Source organism: Pezoporus flaviventris, unplaced genomic scaffold, assembly GCF_033815535.1.
Source record: "Pezoporus flaviventris isolate CSIRO_AGI_PZ_B2104156 unplaced genomic scaffold, CSIRO_AGI_Pfla_v1 ptg000090l, whole genome shotgun sequence".
Taxonomy (NCBI): domain Eukaryota; kingdom Metazoa; phylum Chordata; class Aves; order Psittaciformes; family Psittacidae; genus Pezoporus; species Pezoporus flaviventris.
Window position 1 is genome coordinate 2,654,536 of NW_026892638.1, and position 21,644 is coordinate 2,676,179.

The window sequence follows — 21,644 nt, forward strand, 5'->3', positions numbered from 1 at the left end:
AATGCAAAAAGTCCTGATATAATATTCCTTCTTCAGTTACCATTTTATACCAGGTACACATTACTTATATTAGAGCTCACAGAATTATTTGGCAAGTGTCAGCTTGCTTTTTCAAGTGATTACCTAAAATTGCTAGCAACTTGACACTGGTACATTTTTCTTTCTCATTTCTTTTTCTCTAAGGGTGATCCAATTTTTGTGACCTGTTTGTGCTATCTGTTGTTTGTTCCCCTTTCTCTTCCCCATGTCTTTCAGAGGTTTACCTGAATCTGTCTGGTTTGCTTTTCTTCCTTTACTACTTATTTTATATCTAAGCAGTAAGATCACTACTATCTATAATTGCTTAAAAAGCGACTAGTTACGTTGTGGGGTGGGAGGGCAGAAGGAATGGGAAACAAAGAAGAAATACTTTTCAAATACTTACTTTTCTAATTTCTTATTTGAAACACAAGCCAGGAAATCATATAGAGTGGAATGAGGATGAAGGAAGAAAGATAGGAATCTTAACATCTGTTCCTGAAGCTGACTCTGATCATACAGATCTTTGCAGCTTTGCAAAGAAACAGTTGTAGGAGCAGACTCTGAAAACCAAAGTCAAAAACAGCTTAAGCATCCAACGTACTACCAACTGTGTAATTCACAGAAGCTCAATTTTAGCGATTTGGTTCTTGGACTTCTGTTTTTATGAGAACTCCTGCCAATCTTCGCTCTACTGAGATACACAGTCTTGGCATACACGACGCACTGAAGGACATGTGGAGTTCACACCCGGAGACACTTCTGTAGCAGGTCCCCTGAAAGATCTAGTCAGGCTGGTATTCTCAGAGTTCATGGGAAATGTAGGAACAATAGTGGGCTGGGTCACCTGGTGTATGATAGCCTGTGTCCAGCCAAGTTTGGTTTCAAATGGTCCTTTCCCAGGTGAGTGCTCCCCCACCAGGGTAAGACATTGTTAGCTGGGAAGAGGGAGATGGGAAAGGAATTTAGACAGTGCTTAATGCTCCTTTTCTGGCACAGGTCTCCCTCATGGGTGAAGGAGTCAGTATGCAATAGGAGCCTCACTTTACCACCCAGAGGTGAGGGTGACCACAGAAGGGAAGGCCCCTGACTTTCTTCCTCTCCATCACAAATTTTCAGTTCTATTGTGTGCAATGACATATAGGTTTAACTGGAGGCATTGAGAGGGCCTCACCCCAATTTTGCTTCAGTTTGAGAAGCAAGAGAACCAGTTGCAGGTTTGTGAACATTACCCTTGAGCTAGGTGCATGAAAGTACGGGAAAGCCTGCCAAACCTACGTGTCTTTATAGGTTTGGGTCCAGGTTATTGCCTGTGTCTATAGTGTTTTCATGCTATGTGCCTCAGTGTGTGTTGTCACATATATTGTGAAAATCTAGCTCTTAAAAATGAGTATTTTTTACCAGTTCCTGTGTATCTGATGGGTGAGGCTTCTGTTATGGATGCTTGCAGAGTTTGCAGTTGTCAACAATATCAACAAAGATGAAGCCTTATTTCTTCTAAATGCTATGTGTATTTGATCCTTATTTTCAATAAATAAAACATCATGACCTTACATTAACCTTAGAGTTGCGCTATCCAACTATTTAGTGCTCCTCCGGTCTCCTTGGAAGCGTGGCAATCGGCCGGCATAAGGGGAGCAGCTTGTGGAACAGAGTGAGTTGGCAGCCCTCTAGCGGGAGCCGGCGGAGTGCAGGGTATGAGCGGCCGGGGAAGGTGGGAGACAAGTTAACTGAAAGCCACAGAAAGGAGAGGGCAGGGGGAGAGAAAAAACACTACCAAGAAAACCTACAAAAACCGATCAGAACTTCACAGCAGAGGTGGCAAAGAGTGGTGATTCATGAAAGAGAGTTGGGGGGAGTAGCTGTATTGGTGGGTGGAGAAGATGAGCAGAGGCAGCTTGTCAAATGAGTGAACTGGGGAAAGACGGTGTCTGGAAAAGCCGTGGCAGTCAGGGCAAAAGCCATCTAGCTCAGGACCAAGACTCCACCAAGAGTGTGTAGTGATCTATCCTGTTTATTCTCACAGCCTTTGCCAGCTTATTGTTACGGGGTTTCTTCAGTCAGAGGTAACATCTGACTGAATTCATCTTTGTGAATTCTTAAATTTTCCCCTGTAAATCTGCCCCTTCTTTGATACACACAAATTGCTAGATAGGTCAAGTGATATCCTCTGAAACAGCTGAAGCTTGCAAAGGAACATAGGAAGACTCCAAAAAGAGAAAGAGTGGTGAGGTATAAAACGATAGGAAAATTCCAGTGGGTGGGAGCTGAATAGAGCAGAAGTGATCATAAAGTAAAAGAACAGGAGAAAGATTGGGATATAATTCTTCTAAGAATGACTGGCAAAGAAAAGAACGGGAAAAAGTGAGTGGTAGAATGTTGCTAAACAGTAGAAGAGGAGCTGGACACCCTGGTCAGAGGTGCTGTAGCAGGAACAGGAGCAAGACACCAGCTCCAAGCCAGGGATGTTGAAGAACAAGATATGGGCCCTGTGTCCTGTAAGGGAATTCAAGCAGGGACAAAGTCACACACAGTTGTAATCCCTTTCAGGACTGAAGATTGGCCTGGAAAAAAAAGGAAGGGATTTGAGGCTGAAAATAGTGGTATAATTGAATATCTAACTGGTAATAGCCAAAGGATGGGCATAGGTGTCAACCCTCACTAACTGTGTGGATAGGGAAAGCTGAGCTGGAGAGAATTGCAAATGAGCCCTAGCAAAGATGGGGAGAGCTAGGTCAAAAAAGAGAGTCCTGTTGCCTGCTTACAAAACAAAGCATGTCTGAAAACATGCTACAAAAGTGAGGGAAGGGATGCATCATTGTGGGAGTGACTAAAGAGGAAAGAAGATATAGGGGGCAGGGGGAATGGGCTTTCAGGGCAAAAGGGTGTCCATAGGATCCTTGGCATCTGTGCTTCTCAATAGGCACACCCATCCTAAGCCTTTCCAGGAGGCTAAATTCACCAGCACCTTTGCTTCACTGGTTGGTTGTTTTAGTTGCTGTTGTTGCTCTGGAGCAATCAAGAATCGTTCAAGAAGATTTGCTGTACTAATTAGTGATTATTTTTACAGTGGTTGTGTTACTAACTATTGATGATTCATAAACTGCAGGGGCTGTAAATCTGCAGTCATAATGGGGGTGAAAATTTTTGTGTTGGTGATTTAAAAGGGCAGAACTTTAATGAAGTGGTAAGTATGTTTTGCTTAATGGTACTGCTGTGATAGTAAGGAAATTGACGATCTCTGATTTACATAAAAACATGCAGGTTAAGAAAGTATCATTGACTTTGTCTTTAACTACTTGGTTAATAGCTGATTCCCAGTGAGATTGCCTTGGAGATTAGAATGATATTGGAAAGAATATGGTTTAAAATGTTAAAATAAAAATTTCTTCACTGTTTTTCAGCTTTTATTGTTTGCTCATGGTTAGTTTATTTATGATTTCTTTGCTTCTAAACATGCTCACTGAAATCTGGGGTTTTCTCACTGACCTCTTTGGAACCAGGCTTGTATCCACCATTTTACCAGAAAAGTTTGTCATGAGCTACTGTTCTAATTGATTTAGGTTCCAGATCTACTATCAGCCCTTCCTGACAGTCAATCACACAATGAGAGATTTATTTAAATTGGAAATCATCAGCAATGAGATATTGACTTAAGTCAGGAAATGAACAGAGGTATGGTCATGGTATCACTAATATGCAACGTCCACACAATCAGACTCTTCTGGAGGTAGAAAGATGTGGAATTAATTCCTTCAGGCCAAAGAGAGATCTGTAGGACCTTGTGAAGGCCAGGCCCTCATTCTTCCTGCATCCTGTTGCTGTGTTTTGAAAGGGAAAAGTGAGACAGTCACTTGTTCCCAGAGCAATTTGGGCATATAAATCCAAGGGTTTGATCTAGCTTGTAAAGTAAAAACTCAGAACCCCAAGTCCAGGTAGGAGGATTTCAAACATACTTTTTTGCTGTGTCTGATGAAGTTTATTAATCCTTCCTATGCTGAAGTTCATTGCCATTTGTTTCCACGCATTGTATAAGCAACAAAGTTGAGCAAGTTAGGGACTTAAAAGGTTATGGCAATCTTTCAGGTATAGCAGCACCTTTTCTGCATCCGTGTGGTTCTGGCCCTATTGTGTTTGTGCAGAGCAGGATAGAGACAAGTTCACCTACACTGGAGCTCTCAGGCTTTCTAATCTCATGAAGCTTTCGTACCCTTAGCAAAGGCAGGAACACCCGGAAACTGGGAGGGAGGAAGAGAAAGAAACCTTGATTTTTAGGTTCTTATATTCAGGTATTTTCTATTCATGACACTGACACAGAAGCAGTAGGAAGAGAAACCTCAAGTCCCAGTGGTGTGGATTTATTGTTGTTGTTATTTTAAAACAGTCAGGCTAAGACCAGTGGCTACCCTGTAAAGGAATCTCTATAAAAGTATTTATAGACTTCCCCGCTTCCATTTATTCAGCTGCATTCAAGGCCAGGCTGGGCAGGACCTTAGGCAACATGGTCTAGAGTGAGGTGCCCCTGCCCATGGCAGGGGGGTTGGAACTAGATGATCTTAAGGTCCTTTCCAACCCAAACCATTCTAAGCTTTTATGATTCTATGTTGGTATCCCATTAATAAATGGATAATAATATAAATATCTGTGTCCCGACTGTCTTTTGTGAAGGATGCTCGGCTTTTGATAAGTAAATTCTGGGACAGTCAGAGCTTGTAAGAAAAGAAGGTTTTTCATTGGTACTGACCCTCCACTGGAGGGTAAATGTGCTGTTTTTCTTTTTTGGTGGGTGGGAAGAGCAGTCGGGAGCTTTCAGACAGCTGTTTCTCAAACCTTACTCACAACTCATGGTTAGTGGTGGGTGCTAACTTTCGTTTCTATTCTGATGCACTTTCTGGCATTAAGTTACATTTTGCTATGGCAGGAGCTCAAGTGGGAAGTTAAGCTATTGTATGAGAAAAGGAGAGGTTAACTACACTTATATTGGGGGCAGTTTTTGCTTTGGAAAACAGTTGCAGGCTTTGTGGTTTGATCTTTTGGAGTCCTGCCAGTTACCACCTTCTGACGTACGTTGTTGGGCTGAGAAGAATGGATGCTCAGTGGTGCATGAAAGTCCAGCGTGTCAGTTGTAGCTATACATAATACCACTGTCTCATGTGCAGTCAAGGCTGTTAATGCTTAACACAGTATTGTATTCTCTACGGGAAAAAGCTGAATACCGGTAACCTCATCCGTTTCGAATGTTCATATGCATTCCTTTGAAAAATACTGAAATTAAGAACAAGGTAACACCTAGACAGAAGTGTCAAACTAACAGTAACTGCAGAGAAAAATGCTGCACAAATTAGGCTCCAGGATTCCTGTGTGCCAGGGAGCAAGCCTGGGAATCTGCCTACAATTAGGGCTTCGTTCAGACTACTTGCCTTGAGGAGCAATTGCTCTAACTTGCCAACACCTGGGGTAACTGGTACCAGAAACGCAGAGAATCTGCCCTTTTGGAGATCGCGAACTTGCAAATAATCCTCCATACACAAGAGGGGAGCAGTATTTTAAGGCTTCAAAGGCTCTTTTCCTTAAGTACATGCATCTGTGGGTGGACATAGGTATTGTTCAGTTGCTTAACAACCTTCTATGGCTAATGGTCTGAAGTGAAACAAATCAGTAGTGTACAGAAGTGTACTGAAATGTATCAAGACACAAAAATTATTAACATAATTCAACTCCTAGGAAATATTGGCAACCAAAGCAGCCACAGCCAATATGTGCTGGCTCTCTTACAGTTGCTTTAAATTATGATATGCTCTCATATCTTCTGAAAATGTCATGGTTCACATGGTAGCAGGTTTTTTCTTGCAAAATGAAAGCTATGGTTCTGAAAAACAGTTTTAAATCTGCAATCCAAAGAAGTTCTCTTGTCTAAAGAAGTAACTTTTTTCCTAACCAAATCGATTAAGGTATTATTGAATATATGTCACAAGACCTTTAGTACAAGTTCTGTATCCCATTCAAACGAATAAGCAAATTTTGGCCAGGAAAAAAAAAAAAAAAAAGCTTTCTGTAGTCCTAAGCAAAATACAAGTCCTTCTGTGTAACCAAGGTACTCTGTTGAGGCAAGAGGGGAAAGGAAGTGGTGTTTCTTGTTTCCTCATTTAAAACCTTACAATTTTTAACTTAAATAAAACAAAATTGGGAGTTTGGTAAAATATGCTCATGAACAATACCCTTCAAAGCAACTGTATTAGTGCTGCTAGTCATATGTCTGCCTGCCTTTGAGAGTCTTTCATGGTTCTGTTTGATCTTTCATTCTTGCATGTAAAATGCCATCTTGTTAAGAACCAGAGTGGGAAAAAATATCCGTATTACTTTTCTTTAGCAGGGTTCAGCGACAGAAGTACAAATTGGGCCCATGAGACTGACACAAGATCCAGTTCAGGTGAGATGCTCTTTTCATTTCTTGATACAATCAATTCAGTGTTAATGGATGAAGAAATGAAGGTTCAACCCCTGTAGTTAAGCATAATGTTTTCATTTTACTTGTTCAAGGACTGTGAGAGGGGTAATCGGTGTTTTCGTATATCTGATTGCTTCAGAAGAGATGTACAAGTAAATTAACTTGGTAAACAAGGTGCTTAGATTTCCATTAACATGAAATCATTCCTTTTATAAGTCCTGTCAATAGGAGTGTGTGTGTATGTGCATCTGCAGGGGAAAGAGCTGCCTCTCTGTATCTAAAATCTGTTCTGTTCTGATACACAAAAGCAGAGAAAGCTCCATTATAAAATTTAAGTACCCTTTGAGTTTTGCTGGTTTTTGCACAATAAAACAGAGAACTGCTTCTACAGGTCACCAATCCAAGAAATCTCACCGTCTCCAACAATACAGGTTGAACTTCAGCTTAAGGAGCACAGCTCTCACCCTCACTTGCTTCTGTACATTTTGTTCCTGTGCCAGTAAACAGATGCCAAGTGTTTGTTTTTTTTCCTTTTTAATTTAGCTTATAGTGGGTATTAGAGCTCTCAGATGTCAGGAAATTAAATAATCTTAGTCTTTAACATTGCTGTAGTGACACAGCATTCGTTTGAATTAACTTTTTGGGTCACAGAGACATTTAGTCACCAGTCACCTTTTCATTTTGTGGGTTGGCTTCTTTCTCATTGTATCTGGCTGTGAGAGGAAAAACCTACAAGTGGAAGAAATGCTGTTCCCAAGGAAAATAAATCATGTGTATATGCATCATAAAGCTTTACATTTTTATTTCTGTATTAAGCATTCAGTCTTAATGATGACTTGATCTGATGAAACTCTGTATTTCATAAGATGACTGTGGAACAGTGGCTTCAGCAGTAGGCCAGTCTTTGGTTTTGCAAGGAATTTCAACATAAAAGTGTGGAACTCTTCACAGAAAAATGTTCTTTAGACTGTGATCATCTTCGGAGAGAATGTCAAGCAGATGTTTAACAAACACAGATATACTCACTGCTTATGTCAGGATTTTACTTTGTAGAAACTCGATTTGCCAAAGTATTACAGTACTAGTCTTAGCTGTTATAAGGGAAGATTTTCCGTATAAGAAAGGAAAATGGGGTTTTCATTCTTTCTAACTGTTCGGCATTTTTCTTAGTATCGTGTCAGGTGTGGATGTTACTTTGTCTCTAGGGTTCGCAAGTGAGAATCTGTGGTGCTGCCACAGAAGTCCTTAAGTAAAGCAGAAAGCAGACCTGAAGTAAAACTATTAACTGATGTGTTTTCCTTAAAGACATTGCCATATGCTAACTTATTTACGGTAAAGGGAAAACACTTTATGTAAATTCACCTCCTTTGTGGAACAAGCCACATTATCTCAGCTAATTTGGCAAGTATTGCACACATCTATGCTTTTGAAAAATGTGTATTAATCTTTTATTCCATCTAGACAATGGAATTACGTGTTTCTCTATGCAATGCAAACAGCTACTGAATACCATATTTTAAATGTCTATTTGCAGGTGCTTAATCATGTTCACAATTGTCTGATAAGTCCATTTATTTTGTTACAACAATTGCCACCAGAGTTTTTCTTAGCGGCTGTTTTTATTCTGGCGGGTGTTTTATGCTGTTACAGGACACCTGTGCCAACCTCAAAATGGCCCGTATTTTTTGTCTTGAGAGGTGACCTTACTTGTGACTGTGACCTGCCATAAACCTTTTAATAGATTCCTCACTGGACTTCGTATCCATCTGTGTTGAAGGACAAATCTGGTTTGGTTTGTACTAGATTGTGACCCAGGTGCTGCTCGCCTTAAGGGGCAACGAGAAAATTCCAAAGAAAACCTACCAGCTCTGACACTCCAAACATCCTCCTCACATGCTGCTTGCACGTTTAGCCTGATTCTGTACCAAGACTTGCAAATAGGCAAGTTGGGTTCTGAGACCTTAGAAATGATCATGGTAAAAGTACATATAAATGCACCTTCTCCAGCGGACACAGGAGAAGGGTGGGTTTTATAAAAGTTTAGTGCACATGAAAAACCCTGTCTTATCCTTACTATTTACCAAGGCTTGGATGTGTTTGTTCCTTCCTTTCCCACCCTTCAAATATTGCATTTTCTCACTTCTTAGGACATTCATTCGCCACCATCTCTTTCACAGCATTGACATCAAACTCCATTTCTGTTCTGATGATGGTCATCTTCCCTGCTGAGCTGCAAAGGAGGCATAATGATGCACAGCATTTTACTGTCTCCCCATGCTTATTTTCAATGTCACAAGAGCAAAGCCACTATGTGTTTTCCACCTTAAGACTCTCTTACTGAGATACAATAACATAAAAATAATTAAGTAACTTTATTTTCACTTCTTAAGTTGCTGTTTGTAATTTTCTCAGTTTTATTGTGGTACCCTACTGGCTGTACTCAGCTGGTGTCTCTTGTTTTATTTTTAACTCTTTAAAGCAAATCTGTCTGTTTTCTGTGTTTGTATGATAAACTGGGAACAAGACATGCAATACTTGGGCAAAGCAAATACTTAGAAAGATGGTGAAAATTCCAGTAAATCACAAACAAATGTAAAGCTCTCCATAGGGGAAGGTCGCAGAGCTCCTAAACAAGGGCAGCACTGAGTAGAATGATCTTTTTACAGTTTTACAGTTTACTGACAAATTGCACACACACACAGACAGAGGCTACATGGGGGGGGTTGCCAAGAAACACGGATTGAATTTAAGCTTTTCCTTGTGGTATTGTTTATATGTATTGTTATGTTTTTATCTTGACTTTGAGAACATATCCTGCAATATACTTCTGGTTATAGTAAGCTCCATGCAAATGTTAATGAGAAAGCATGGTAGTAATACTTAAAAAAAACTTCAAAAGTTAATATTCTCAGAAGGATTCACAAACTGATAGTTAGCTACCAGTGGAATATTAGGTGGTTTAATTAAACTCCATTATTTTACAGCTGGTGAATGATCACATTTTGCAATCCTTTTAACATTCCCAGTTTGGAAATCGAGAAGGAAGATATCAAAATATGTGCCCTAAAAATATCAGTTTTCTGAGCCATATTGTACCGATCAAAATAGGAGCAAAATAAAACTAATACCAGTTGTAACCAAACAAGAGAAAGTAAGGACTTTCCTGAGTATCTGCAAAGTCTGCAGCTCAACTGTGTCACTCCTTCCCAGCATTTTGATGGCTGGAAAAAAAACAGGGATTAGGTAGTGTGACAGCAGTTGCCTTGGATGTTGAGTATCAGTAGCTCAAATCTGCTTACTTTAACTGTAATTAATTACTTTTTTTTTTTTAAATTACTTTAACTGTAATTAAAAATACTGTCTCTAATAAGTTGAAACTTCTTATTTCTTAATACTTATGGAAATTCCAAGCATACAATTTTCTTTCCCTGCTCAATGAAACCTTGACTGGTTATCCCACCAAAGTAACATTAATTGATTTGTTTATTGTTTAGAAGTTAGCAATCCAGACAGCTCAAGAAACAAGAAAAATTGTGGCCACTTTTTCTGGCTTCTAGACTGATGGTGTTGAACTTCATGTGGTGACATCACAGCTTCATAGAGAAGCACAGATAGAAGGTTATTGACATTTCCTATGGGCATTTGGGGCAAAATCTCACATTTTGCTCAGACAGTTGTTTGTTTTTCAGGGAAGTCAGGGGATTACTTTTATTTCCGAAATGAACAGGATATTGTTTCATACATAATTCTCTGCCCATTGCCTTTCTGTGCAGTTTTGAGGCCTTCTTTTTCACAGCATATTTGCACTAAATTAACTTTTTTATTTCATCTGTCACACAGGGTGGCCTGTTTAGTGATCAGTTGCTATGGCAAATATAAGCAAATTGTGAAGGGGTTGTCTATGTGACTTGTGTTCCTAGCTATATAATTCAAATGCTGATAATACATGTATTATACAGCAAGGATGAAAAATCCATTGCCTCTTAAAAACGCTCTTTCTTTCACACAAGCAGCACACAAATAAAGCTGTTTTCAACCTATATTCTGTTACTCTATATGCCAGTTAGCAAACAGACCTCCTACAGCATCAATTTGATTTTTTGAACAACACCTTTGCACACATCCTAACTGATCTTGTGTGAGCAGTTCCTTAAGTGTTCATTTGAGGTTGTTGAAACTATCCCATATATTTACATAATTAGAGATAATTTATTGGGTAAAAATTGTTATGTTTGAAAGAATGGTTTTCTTGCCGTGCTCTGCCCTGTCTATTCCTACTTGTCTGTTTTTCTTTTCAGTTTTGAAAGAACATGGGTTAACTCCATTTTGTTGTACATCAAAGAAGATAAAATGAATAAAACTGTGTTATGTTAATTGTCCCTGAAGAGTGATAATTAAGGCAGTTACATTTCAGACATGTCATTACAGTTAAAGGTGTGTGTAGCTGGGATGGCCTGATGAGAGTGGCAGTGATGTTGGAACACGTACCTACCTACTCTGGGTGGCTGCTGATTGACTTTGAATGTCAGATAGAAGAGACTCATAATCTGGCAGCCAGTTTTGTTCTAAATATCTGTCCTATGCAATTAACTATTGATTATCTATTGATAATCTATTAAGAAAGTTGTGTTACTGCATCAGCTGTTTTACAGTCTGTAGATCAGGCTTTCCACTTTCAAAGTAGACTCAGTCTTTCGTGTAGCAGAAGTTTGTTAAGATTTGCACCAAGCAGAAAACTATTTTGTATGCATAATGTGATGCTGTTGTTTTGCATGCTCTGCAGGTTTTGCTGATCTTTGCAAAAGAAGACAGCCAGAGTGATGGTTTCTGGTGGGCTTGTGACAGAGCTGGATACAGGTGCAATATTGCACGTACTCCAGAGTCAGCACTTGAATGTTTTCTTGATAAGCACCAGGAAATAATTGTTATAGATCACAGGAACTCCAGATGTTTTGATGCAGAAGATATCTGCAGGTAACCTAAAGGATCTTACGCTCTTTTGCTTCTCTTGAATTTCAGAACATGCTGAACATTTAAAAATAAATAAATAAATAAGAAGCCCAAAACCTACAGTAAAAAGAAAGTTTGGGGATTGAGGCCAGGACGTTTGCATGCATTTGTAAGAGCAGAACAATACAAAAAAATACACTTTGTCAAAGCTGAATTGTAGAACTGTCTCTGTAGATCATGGACTTCTATCAGAGCATAAGTGAGAGCTGTTGTGAAATTATTCCCTCCTGTCTGTGCCTGCTTCTTTCTTGGGTTACTGCTGCCGCAAAGTCTGAAGCTGTAGGGCTTCAAAGGAATGTGCATGTTTGTTCACTGTGTCAGGCACTGCCAGCTCTTCACAAAAGTTCCCATCACTCTTCTGGTTCACATGACTGTGTTAGTAGCTCTAAGGTTGCAAGCACTTAGAACTCTAAGTGATTCTTTGCTAAAATACACTGTGTCAGCTGAAGCATGTTTGTACCATACACGATTCTGTGCTACTCAGTCCACCCTGAGCTGAAATGTCCCATGTGTATGACAGGGAGCTTTTTAAAGCTCAAATACTTGTGCTGATGGAAGTTCTTCTAAAAGAACAAGACTGTTTATTCAGGACAGTGTGACATGATTGAAAAAGGTTATCTTTAGCCAGTGAAAGGTGAGTGGGGTGTTCTTCTGATAGTTGGTCATATTTTTTTCAGTTTCTCAGTAATAAGTAAAGTGGTAAAATTTTATTTGGCATTTCATAAATGACAGCTTATCATCTATATCTGCTATATCCTCTTTCCTTACTTGCATGCCCCAAAAGCACTTTCCACCCTTTAAAGAAAATTTTACAGTATCTAGGAGGACTGGTAAATATGGAAGAAAGTGGTGGAGATATTTAAATGAGCTAATACGTATTGAAAAGGCATTGTTTAGACTGAGCTTTCTCAACCCATGCATTCAAGGCACTCAGACCGAAATAAGCTGAGTAAACAGGGCAACCCTTTGCTAGGTTATAAGAGTGGATTTGAAGAGCTGCTGTTCATGCCCTATGTTTTTGGAGCTCTTGCCTCTTCACTGCACTGAGGAAAATCTGAGGAATCTGGTAGCAAAATGGAAATTAAGTGGCTAAGTTGGGATAAGTAGATTTTGGCAGTGTGATATCCCGTTGTCTAGCCTCAATGGTGTCTTTCAGTCCTGGTTTTCATTTATATTTTCTGTGAAGATATTCAAAGTAACATCGGGAAAGCATGTGGGGTAACTGAGAAATTTGTTTCTTTAGATCTATTCGTGCCACAAAACCATCAGAGCATACTGTGATACTTGCTGTGGTTCCACACATGTAAGTATTACTGTTCTGTAAAAGATTTTTTTAATATAAGAATGTTATGTAGAATAGTTAACTAATTTGCAGACTACACCAATTTTGCTGGGAGTGTTGATCAGCTGAAGGATAGGAAGGCTCTGCAGAGCCTTCTGGATAGGCTGCATCGATGGGCTGTGGTCAGTGGTACGAGGTTCAACAAGACAAAGTGCCAGTCCTGCACTTGAGCCACAACAACCCCATGCAATGCCCCAGGCTTGGGGAAGAGTGGCTGGAAAGCTGCTCATGGAAAAGGACCTGGGGGTGCTGATTGAAGGAGCTGAACATGATCCAGCTTGTGGCCAGGCAGCCAAGAGGCCAACAGCATCCTGGCCTGTATCAGCAATAGCGTGGCCAGCAGGGCCAGGGCAGTGGTGAGGCTGCGCCTCAAATCCTATGTTCAGTTCTGGGCCCCTCACAACAAGGGAGACACTGAGGTGCTGGAGCAGGCCAGAGAAGGGAAACAAAGCTGGTGAAGGGTCTGGAGCACAAGTGTGATGAGGAGCAGCTGAGGGAACTGGGGTGGATTAATCTGGAGAAAAGGAGGCTCTGAGAGGACCTTAATTACTCTCTACAACTACCTGAAAGGAAGTTGTAGCAAAGTGTATGTTGGTCTCTTTTCCCCAGGACAAGAGGAAGTGGCCTCAAGTGAGGTTTAAATTAGATCCTAGGTAAAATTTCTTCACTGAGAGAGTTATCCAGCATTGGAACAGGCTGCCCAGGGAAGTGGTGGAGTCACCTTCCCTGCAGGTATTTAAAAGACATGTAGATGTGGTGCTTAGGGACATGGTTTAGTGGTGGAATTGGCAGTGCTAGGTTAACAGTTAGACTCAATGATCTTAAGGACCTTTCCCAACCAAAATGATCCTATGAGTCTATTTTTGTTTTGTAGATCTGCTGACGAAGAAGAAACTTCTGTTCTTCCACTTCTTAATGCAGGCTTTGATAGGGTACGTATAAATTACATATTTAATATCGTAATCATGATTGCTTCATAAGTTACAGACACTTCTAATTCCTCAAATTGAAAACTATACATTTGCTTCTGTCAAAAACTTAGTTATGAGAAACCAGTGGCAATTGATTGGGTATTCTTTTCTTTTCAACAGTGTATCCAAGAAGCATATGAAATAGAAGAATCTGTGATCTAGCTAATCCTTCCAGAATAAGCAGGAATACTGAGGTTAACTTCTTGTGGTCTGTGTGGGTGGCTTTTGTTTATGACTGCATTAAAAAGATGATGGGTGACCTTGATCACTGTGTGCTGCATATCGCAGCATGTTAACTAGTCACCCAGACACTTCTGTGCACTTCGGATTGCTGGGATTTCTCTTCTAAAGAGACTACAAACCCATTCCAGCTCCGTCTGATGTGAAGAAGACATTTTCTTTTCTTGTCATGAGGTCTGTTGTGCTGACTTGCACCCATTCTTCTCAGGACAGTGTTAGAAGCTGTCCTATACAGGCAGCTCAGGGGAACATACTGTTCATACTGTTTCCCAAACAGATTTGGAGAAGAAGTGCGAAAGGCAGCAGTTCTCAGCTCTGAAAATCTGTGTTCAATTTCTTACCCTTTCCCAATGTTGGTATGCATGGCTAATATGCTCATATTGAGTCCAGCGTCTGTGCTAACTCATATTTAGCTTGAGTTTCTTTACAAAGAAAGAGCATGCACTGGAGTCACCATTTGCAGATCATCTCCAACACGAGGTAGTAAATCTTGCCTTGCCTGTAAGGGTACTGTGGGTGCAAAAGCATTAAAAGCAAAAGCATTTCTGAAATGCTTCGATGCCCTGAAAATTTGAAAAGTTGAGGCTAAAAGGTCAGCCCCAGAATGCCAGTGCTTCCTTAGTGTAGTCTTCTCCCTCTCTCAAAAAAAAAAACCAAAAAAACCCACCCAAAAAGCCACCACAACAAAACAACCAAACAAAAACCAAAAGGGTTTAAAACTTTTCGAAGAAATCTTTATTTCTTCTCAAGTCTGGCATTTTATTCAAAAGCAGTGCAGGACAATGAGTTTTGTGGACTAGATTGTAACTGTAGGTGTAGTACTGAATAGAACCAGAGGAGACACTGTGAGGCTCTGCGACACATGTCAGCGGCACAATGTCTGCCTAGGAAAGTAAAATCTTTTTGCACGTAGCAGCTGCTCTGACTATTCCTTCTAGCTGTCCCAAATTTATCAGGGAGCTTGCATAATGTAGTATTTCCCTAATGGAATTATTTTTAATCCTTTAAAACACATGTGATGTCAAATATCCTATTTTCACATTGGGGTGGACATAGGAATTACTTCTACTTGGATGGGGATCAGTAGGGACTAAAACCATTAACACACCCACACACACACCCTGCACACAAAGATTTTAAAATGCCCTTCTTCAAATAGACAATATTTTCAGACAATCTCTTCATCAGCAATAATATGAAATTTATTTTTGGAATATCCTATCTGTTCAAATTAGAAGTTTCTCTTCACTATTTTTATTTTTAGAGTCCAAACTTTCTGGTAGCTTAATTTTTGCATCATCACGATTCCTTGTGTTGGCATTTTTCCTGGTTTTGCTCATCATCTTGATTCTCATCCCTTGAAAAAACACTGAATGCAATTGCTGTGGTGGTGGCTTCTTCAAATGCATCTCCAACCTTATTAGGAAAGAGTCTGTGCATCTAGTCAATTAATCTGACACCTTTTTGTAGAGTTTTGTAGACAAAACCAAACTTTTTGCATCAGGTTTTCTTTCCAAAGAACTCCTTTAATCTTTCTTTGGAGATATTCTTGTAAATAACCATGAATGTTTTTCATGCAGTGAATATTTTATTTGAATCTGCTTTAAAATGTTCTGTTACCTTCATGTGTACTTAGAGTATTATCTTTCTATGTTTATGCTAAGATGTTACGTATATTTTAAGTAATCTTAAATAAATAATTTTTAATTTCTTCTAATGAAATCAGTGATGATTGATTGCTATCCAAACCTGGATCACTACAATCACTAAAAATCTTATAACAGAAAGAGATTTCAGGAGTCTTTTCTGTTAGCTTTACACATTCCTTTGGCATTTTTCTTTATGCTGAATCATTTCTGTTTTTTTCCATCTCATTCTCAAGGAAGTGCATTATATTACACCTTCTGATTTTTTTCCCTATATCATCAGCACCTTCTGTGTTTGTCTTAATGGTGTTGTTAATGCAGCACATTTATTACACTGATTTTTTTTTTTCCCTCTCAACCTCATAAATCTTACAGTAATGACCTACCTAAGATGAACTAATTTGGTTCAGTGATTTGGTAAAGTGATTTGGCATCCTGAATTATTTTTAACTGTGATTTAAATTAGCAAACAGAGGACCTTAATGATTGCAGTTACTCAATTACAATCTTGTCTTGTGTTTTGAACTTTACTTCTTTCCCTAAAGACATGTTGGTTCTCATTGACCAGTTACTATCAAAACTTTCTGGTTTGCAACAAAATAAATCTTTAATATTAAACTCAGTACTTATTGCTAAGCATAAAGAATAACGTATTCCTACTACCTGATGGCTCTTGAGGCTTGTGTCACCTTCTGTATATATTAGTTAAATCAAAATGTAATGTATAAATACTAAACTTTTTAAAAGAAGGTATTGTTGTCTGCCTTCTAATATTTGAGAGCTAATAGATTTTCATCTCCCTGTGCCTCATTTAGATGCACAGATTAGGGAAGGAAAGGAAATGCTTTGTACTTTTTTCAGGTCCCAATTGATTTCTCAGATTTAAGTGAACCAGTGAACGAGTGGTATTAGGGCTATAAACTTAAATAAAGAGATTCTGCATATCTGAAGAAGACTATGCAACAGTTAAGAGCAGCTTAGCACTTCAGCAAGTTGCAGTTCCTGGCTCTTAGCCAATAATTTGTGCCAAGATAGTGGTTGATTTTTCTCAATAAACAGCAGTACTTTAAAATTCAGTTTATAAAGAGCTTTAGTATGTTCTAGTGAGTTTAGTTTGTGAAATAGGTTGCCATCATTGTTAACTTGTATATTATTGCTATATTTGGAGTTATATTGGTTTTAATTTAGCATAAGCATATTTGAATATTTAAAAGAGCAGTCTAAAACTGAAAATCTAAATCTGCCATGCTGTAGAAGACGCATTTGTTTGCAGGCAGTTTGTTATGCAAAAACACAACATCCCTAGACCTTTGCTTCTGTCAGTTTCGTATTGTGCCTTTTGGTTTCCCGTGCATTCACTTAGTGTGTCAAGTGAGAGTTACAGATGTATTTTGAGATCTTAACATAAAGGAGAGAAGCAGACCCATGTCAAGAGATATTTTTAATTTTACTTTTTTACATTTTGCTGACAATTTGGGATTAAACCATTGGTTCCCAAAACAATTTTTCATACAGGAGAGAAGCATAGATTTGTTTAAAGCTGTTGTTTGTTCCTTGGAGGTTTAGCGTGCTGCCTCTAGACTCTGCATGCAGCTGTGCTGTGAGAACTAGTGACAACACGGGGTATTTCCTGTGAAAGGTAGACTTGGTGCATGTATTTCTGAAGGAGTGATTTAGCTTTTCATAGCAGAAGCTTACTAATGAGCAGTAAACTTTAACTGAAGTCAGAAAATCTACTTCTTTTGTATCAACGTAAGTTTCTGATTTCAGCAGGACCAAACACAAGACCTTCCAGCTTACTACAAAGAGAGGCTGTTCACTCTGGTCTGGAGTATATAAAAGTCTGTTAACTGTTGTCATCCTGCTTCTTACTTTATGTACTTTTCTGCACTTCTGAATTCAGTGACAGCTCAGTGAGATTACTTGTGGAGCAAAGTTACTTTGACCTTCTGAGCTTCAGCTGCAGTATTTCCTTGAAAAATCAAATATCCTTTTTTTTTTATTTTCTTTTTTTTAACATTTTTAAAATGTTTTATGTCTCTATTCCATTTCCATCCTGAACTAAGGATATATGTTGAAAATGAAACATCAAGGCAATACCAGTTTGTGTGAGACTGTGTCTGGGTTTGTTTTTTTTGTTTTTTTTTAGACTATCTGTTTCTAACTGGGTTGCTAAAACCAAACAAGAAAACTCACAGTTGAGGTTTTAGCATATTTTTGTACCTGCTTTGTATTTAGATAGCCATGTTGTCATAAGAACTATAAAATCATTCTTGAGAAAAAGATGATAAAAGAATGCAAAAGGTGCAACTAAAGCTTTTTATTTCTACAGAATCACAGGATGGTTGAGGTTGGAAGGGACCTCTTGATGTCATCTTGCCCTGCCTCTCTGCTAAAGCAGGTTGCCCAGGACCATGTTCGCACAGCTTTTGAAGATCTCCAAGAATGGAGACTGAGCAACCTGTGCCAGTTCTTAGCAGCCCTCACAGTCAAAAAAACTACTTCCTGATGTTCAGAGGGAACCTCCTGTGTTTCTGTTTGTGCCCGTTACCTTCTGGTTCTGTTAGTGGGCACTCGCAGTCTCTTCAGATATTTTAATGCCTTGAGCCTTCTCTTCTCTGGCAGAGCAGTCCTGGCTTTTCCAGCCTTTCCTCACAGGAGAGATGCCTAGCCACCATCATAGCCTTTTGCTGGACTTGTGCCAGCTCTCTTTAGAAGGTTAGAGTTTTAGATTCAGGAACAGAAATAACAGTTTTAAACCATTCCAGTCTATTTCATGCACTCTTGATTTGTCTTCCAGCAATTCAAGGAGAATAGCAGCATAACTGCTTGTTACAATGAACTGGTTCAAATAGAGCATGGGGAAGTGCGATCTCAGTTCAAATTACGGTATGTAGAAGTGTAAGAAACTGCAAACATCAACTTCTTGGTCTACATATTTTATTAGGTTATTTTCTGCTTCTTCCCAGCTGCCCATATATGTGTTTTTCATCTGTATCTTAACTAATATACTATACCATGCCCTTATTTCCTTATTCTGTTATTTTGTAAAGGACCAATGTAAGTGTCTTAGTAACTGGTACCCTGAGAAACCTTAGTCTGTGTATGTTTCATTCACTGGTGGTGTAAATGACAGCCTTTCTTAATGCAAAATGCAGTATATGTCTTCTGATGCTTCCTTGTGATGCTCCATCCCTGGCAGTGTTCAAGGCCAGGTTGGACAGAGCCTTGGGTGGCATGGTTTAGTGGGAGGTGACCCTGCCCATAGCAGGGGGGTTGCAACTGGATGATCTTAAGGCCCTTTCCAACCCTAACAATTCTATGATTCTATATATCTTGAGGTGCCCATATGGAATTTGGCAATGTTCAGCAACCATTCTTACCAACATGAGATTCAGGGAAAGATCCTTTAGCAGAAATATTGCAGAACAATAACTTCAGCCTGTTTAATTGCAAGGATAACATTTTGAAAATGCTATCTCAGGTAAGGTTTATGGGCTGCAAACTTACATGACAGTAAAATTTCAAAAAGTCATTCTTGATCTTACGTGTGTGAGATTTCATATATGATGGCTTCAGCTAAATGCAATCTTAATCCAGCTCTTCATACCTTGAGCTTTTTCTTGCTTGGGCAAGACTTGGAAAAGCAGCAACACAGTTTTTGTATCTTAGTGAGAAATTAATTTTCTTATCATCACTTTTTCTTTAATATGAAGATTCTAATTTTATGTTTAATACGGGTGCGTATACATGCACATAGATATGTTTGCAATACAACTATATGGAAAAAAAAACCAACCTTGAAGCTGAGCTGCATAACGCAGAGGTGTAGTTACCTCGGTGGCATAACTTAATTCCATTTCTATCCACAGAAAATAATATCACTTCTCTAAAGGTTTCAGTGTTTCTGTTTAAGAAATAGATTTTTGTGAGGTTTTATTTGCAAACTGATCCCAAAGAGACTTCATGTTCAAGTGGCTACGTATTTGTACATGCAAAGTGCAATTACAGGGCAATCTTCAGGGGAAAAAAAATAGAATTTGGGCTTCCATGATTTTTAATAGGTGCTTTCCAAAACTCAACAGGAAAATAAAGCACCTGTGAAATTTTAGAAGTTAATTAGATGTTATGGTGGTCCTGACTTGGTTTGTTGTTCAGTTGTAAATGCAATATGAAATGAGTGACTTCTGAATTAAACCAGCATAGATCAGAAACACTAGTTTTATATAGAAAGATTAAGCTGTCATTCATAAACACAATGCTTGTAGTTTGTTTCGTTTCAAAAACAAGATGCAAATACAGTTTGAGCATCATCTATGCATGCAAGTATCAATTATGAATGCAGATAATTAAACCTCCAATACAGGGAGCATGATTCATATTGTCTACCACATTTTGCTGCAAGTTTGTGTATAGTCATCACCAAAAACATCTCAAAGTTCATTAAAACTGGAAGGAAACAAAGTCAGTCTCCAGTGATGTTTCATCTACTGACAGTTTTTTCATCCATATTGTTTATGGAAACAACATTAGACAACTCATAATTCTGCTTGCTTTTGGTCTCTTGAATGTAGTTACATAAACTGTGAGCCTACTTCTTTTTGATTATGTAAATAATAACATTATAGAAAATGTATTCAGTGTTATAGTATCTTTTGTATATTGAGAACACACATTCTATATACTTATGTGTGTATATACATTCACATCACCTCTGAACATGACTGTTTTGGAAACCTTGGCAGCACTGCAAAATACTATGAAAAAAAACCCCAACCAGTGGTATTTTGGGGTTTGCTACTGCTGCTGCCAGATGCAGACCCAGACCAGTCAAGTAATTTAAAGAGTTTAATAGATTCAGGCCCAGGATAGTTAAATAGTTAAATACTCCTCATCATGTAACAAGCACAAGTAATGCTTATAAGCAACATTTGTTGTAATATCTGCGGGTATGAAGTAGACTTTTAGAAGATTACTCTTTTTGAAAAGGCATATATATAACTTAGAGAAGTCAATGTCTTGCAACAGAGGACCTCCCCCTACTTCTGCCTGGTTAGGTAAGTGCTCTAAATGAATTTGCCACTGAAAACAAAGCAGAACTAGCGTTTGGTATTGCTGTGTAGCTATAATTTGCTTTCATCTGTGTGTTTTATTTAAGTGGGGGAAAAAGTGTTGCACTGTGTGTCTATTCCACCGGGCCCATGATCTATTTGCTGTTTCAGTAGGTCTTTTATGCAGATTTGTGAAAGTGAAAGGGGAGAGAGTATTTTCAGAAAGTTAGTCAATGGAATTAAAACCAGGATATTTCAGGTGTTTGGATACAAGAAAAATGTGGTGAGAAAGCTGGATCAGCCCAACAAAGCAGTGTGTAAGGTCATGTCAGTGGTCAGAAGTGTCTTCCATTCCAAGCGGGTGCTCCGCTTCTCCAGAGAGCTGTTCCTGGTTTGAAGCTTGATTGGACATCTGTGGGAGGTGTGTATTAATCAGAGGATATGGGACATTTAAACCTGTAATTTGACTGGCTTGGTTGCCACATCAAATGAAAATACTGAGGTTTTAATACTGCAAATATAGATGTGTGTTTTCTTGCAGAAAGTTCATGTAATGATATTTGTTAGCAGCTGGTGTACCAGGCATGCACCTATTGCTGAGATGAATTAGTTATTTCACACAGCACAAAATCACGCATTAGAGCCAGTTTGGGCTGCTAGAAAATCACTTGTAAATTAACACTGGGAGTTCCATTTGTTGTATGAGCTGAAATACTGCTGTCTTCTGAATGCAACACTTTTTCCTACAAATCTTCATCTGCGTGGCTGCATGTCTGTGTCTCTGTGTGTATTATCTCTTGGTGTATCTGATTTGATTTTGAGTTACTTCCATGATGAGCAGGCCTAGCAATGTCCTGTATTTCTTAATTCTCTAGTCATCGGTATTAATTCAAGCCCTGCTATGAAGTCTGGGAGCAA

At 38.9% G+C, this 21,644-nt stretch overlaps 1 protein-coding gene across 5 annotated transcripts in view; it reads left to right on the forward strand.

Moving 5' to 3' along the window:
• PDE8B (phosphodiesterase 8B) overlaps positions 1–21,644 on the forward strand; it is an 80,805-nt gene that overhangs the window by 33,960 nt on the left and 25,201 nt on the right. For 3 of the 5 annotated variants that reach the window (XM_061475729.1, XM_061475725.1, XM_061475726.1), the window contains exons 2-6: positions 6,389–6,448; positions 11,250–11,440; positions 12,720–12,779; positions 13,693–13,750; positions 18,476–18,564. In XM_061475729.1, the coding sequence (XP_061331713.1) occupies positions 6,422–6,448; positions 11,250–11,440; positions 12,720–12,779; positions 13,693–13,750; positions 18,476–18,564 (425 nt within the window). In that variant the 5' untranslated portion in view covers positions 6,389–6,421. The remainder of the gene's footprint in view (positions 1–6,388; positions 6,449–11,249; positions 11,441–12,719; positions 12,780–13,692; positions 13,751–18,475; positions 18,565–21,644) is intronic. The other 2 variants (XM_061475728.1, XM_061475727.1) reach the window with 1 other exon arrangement.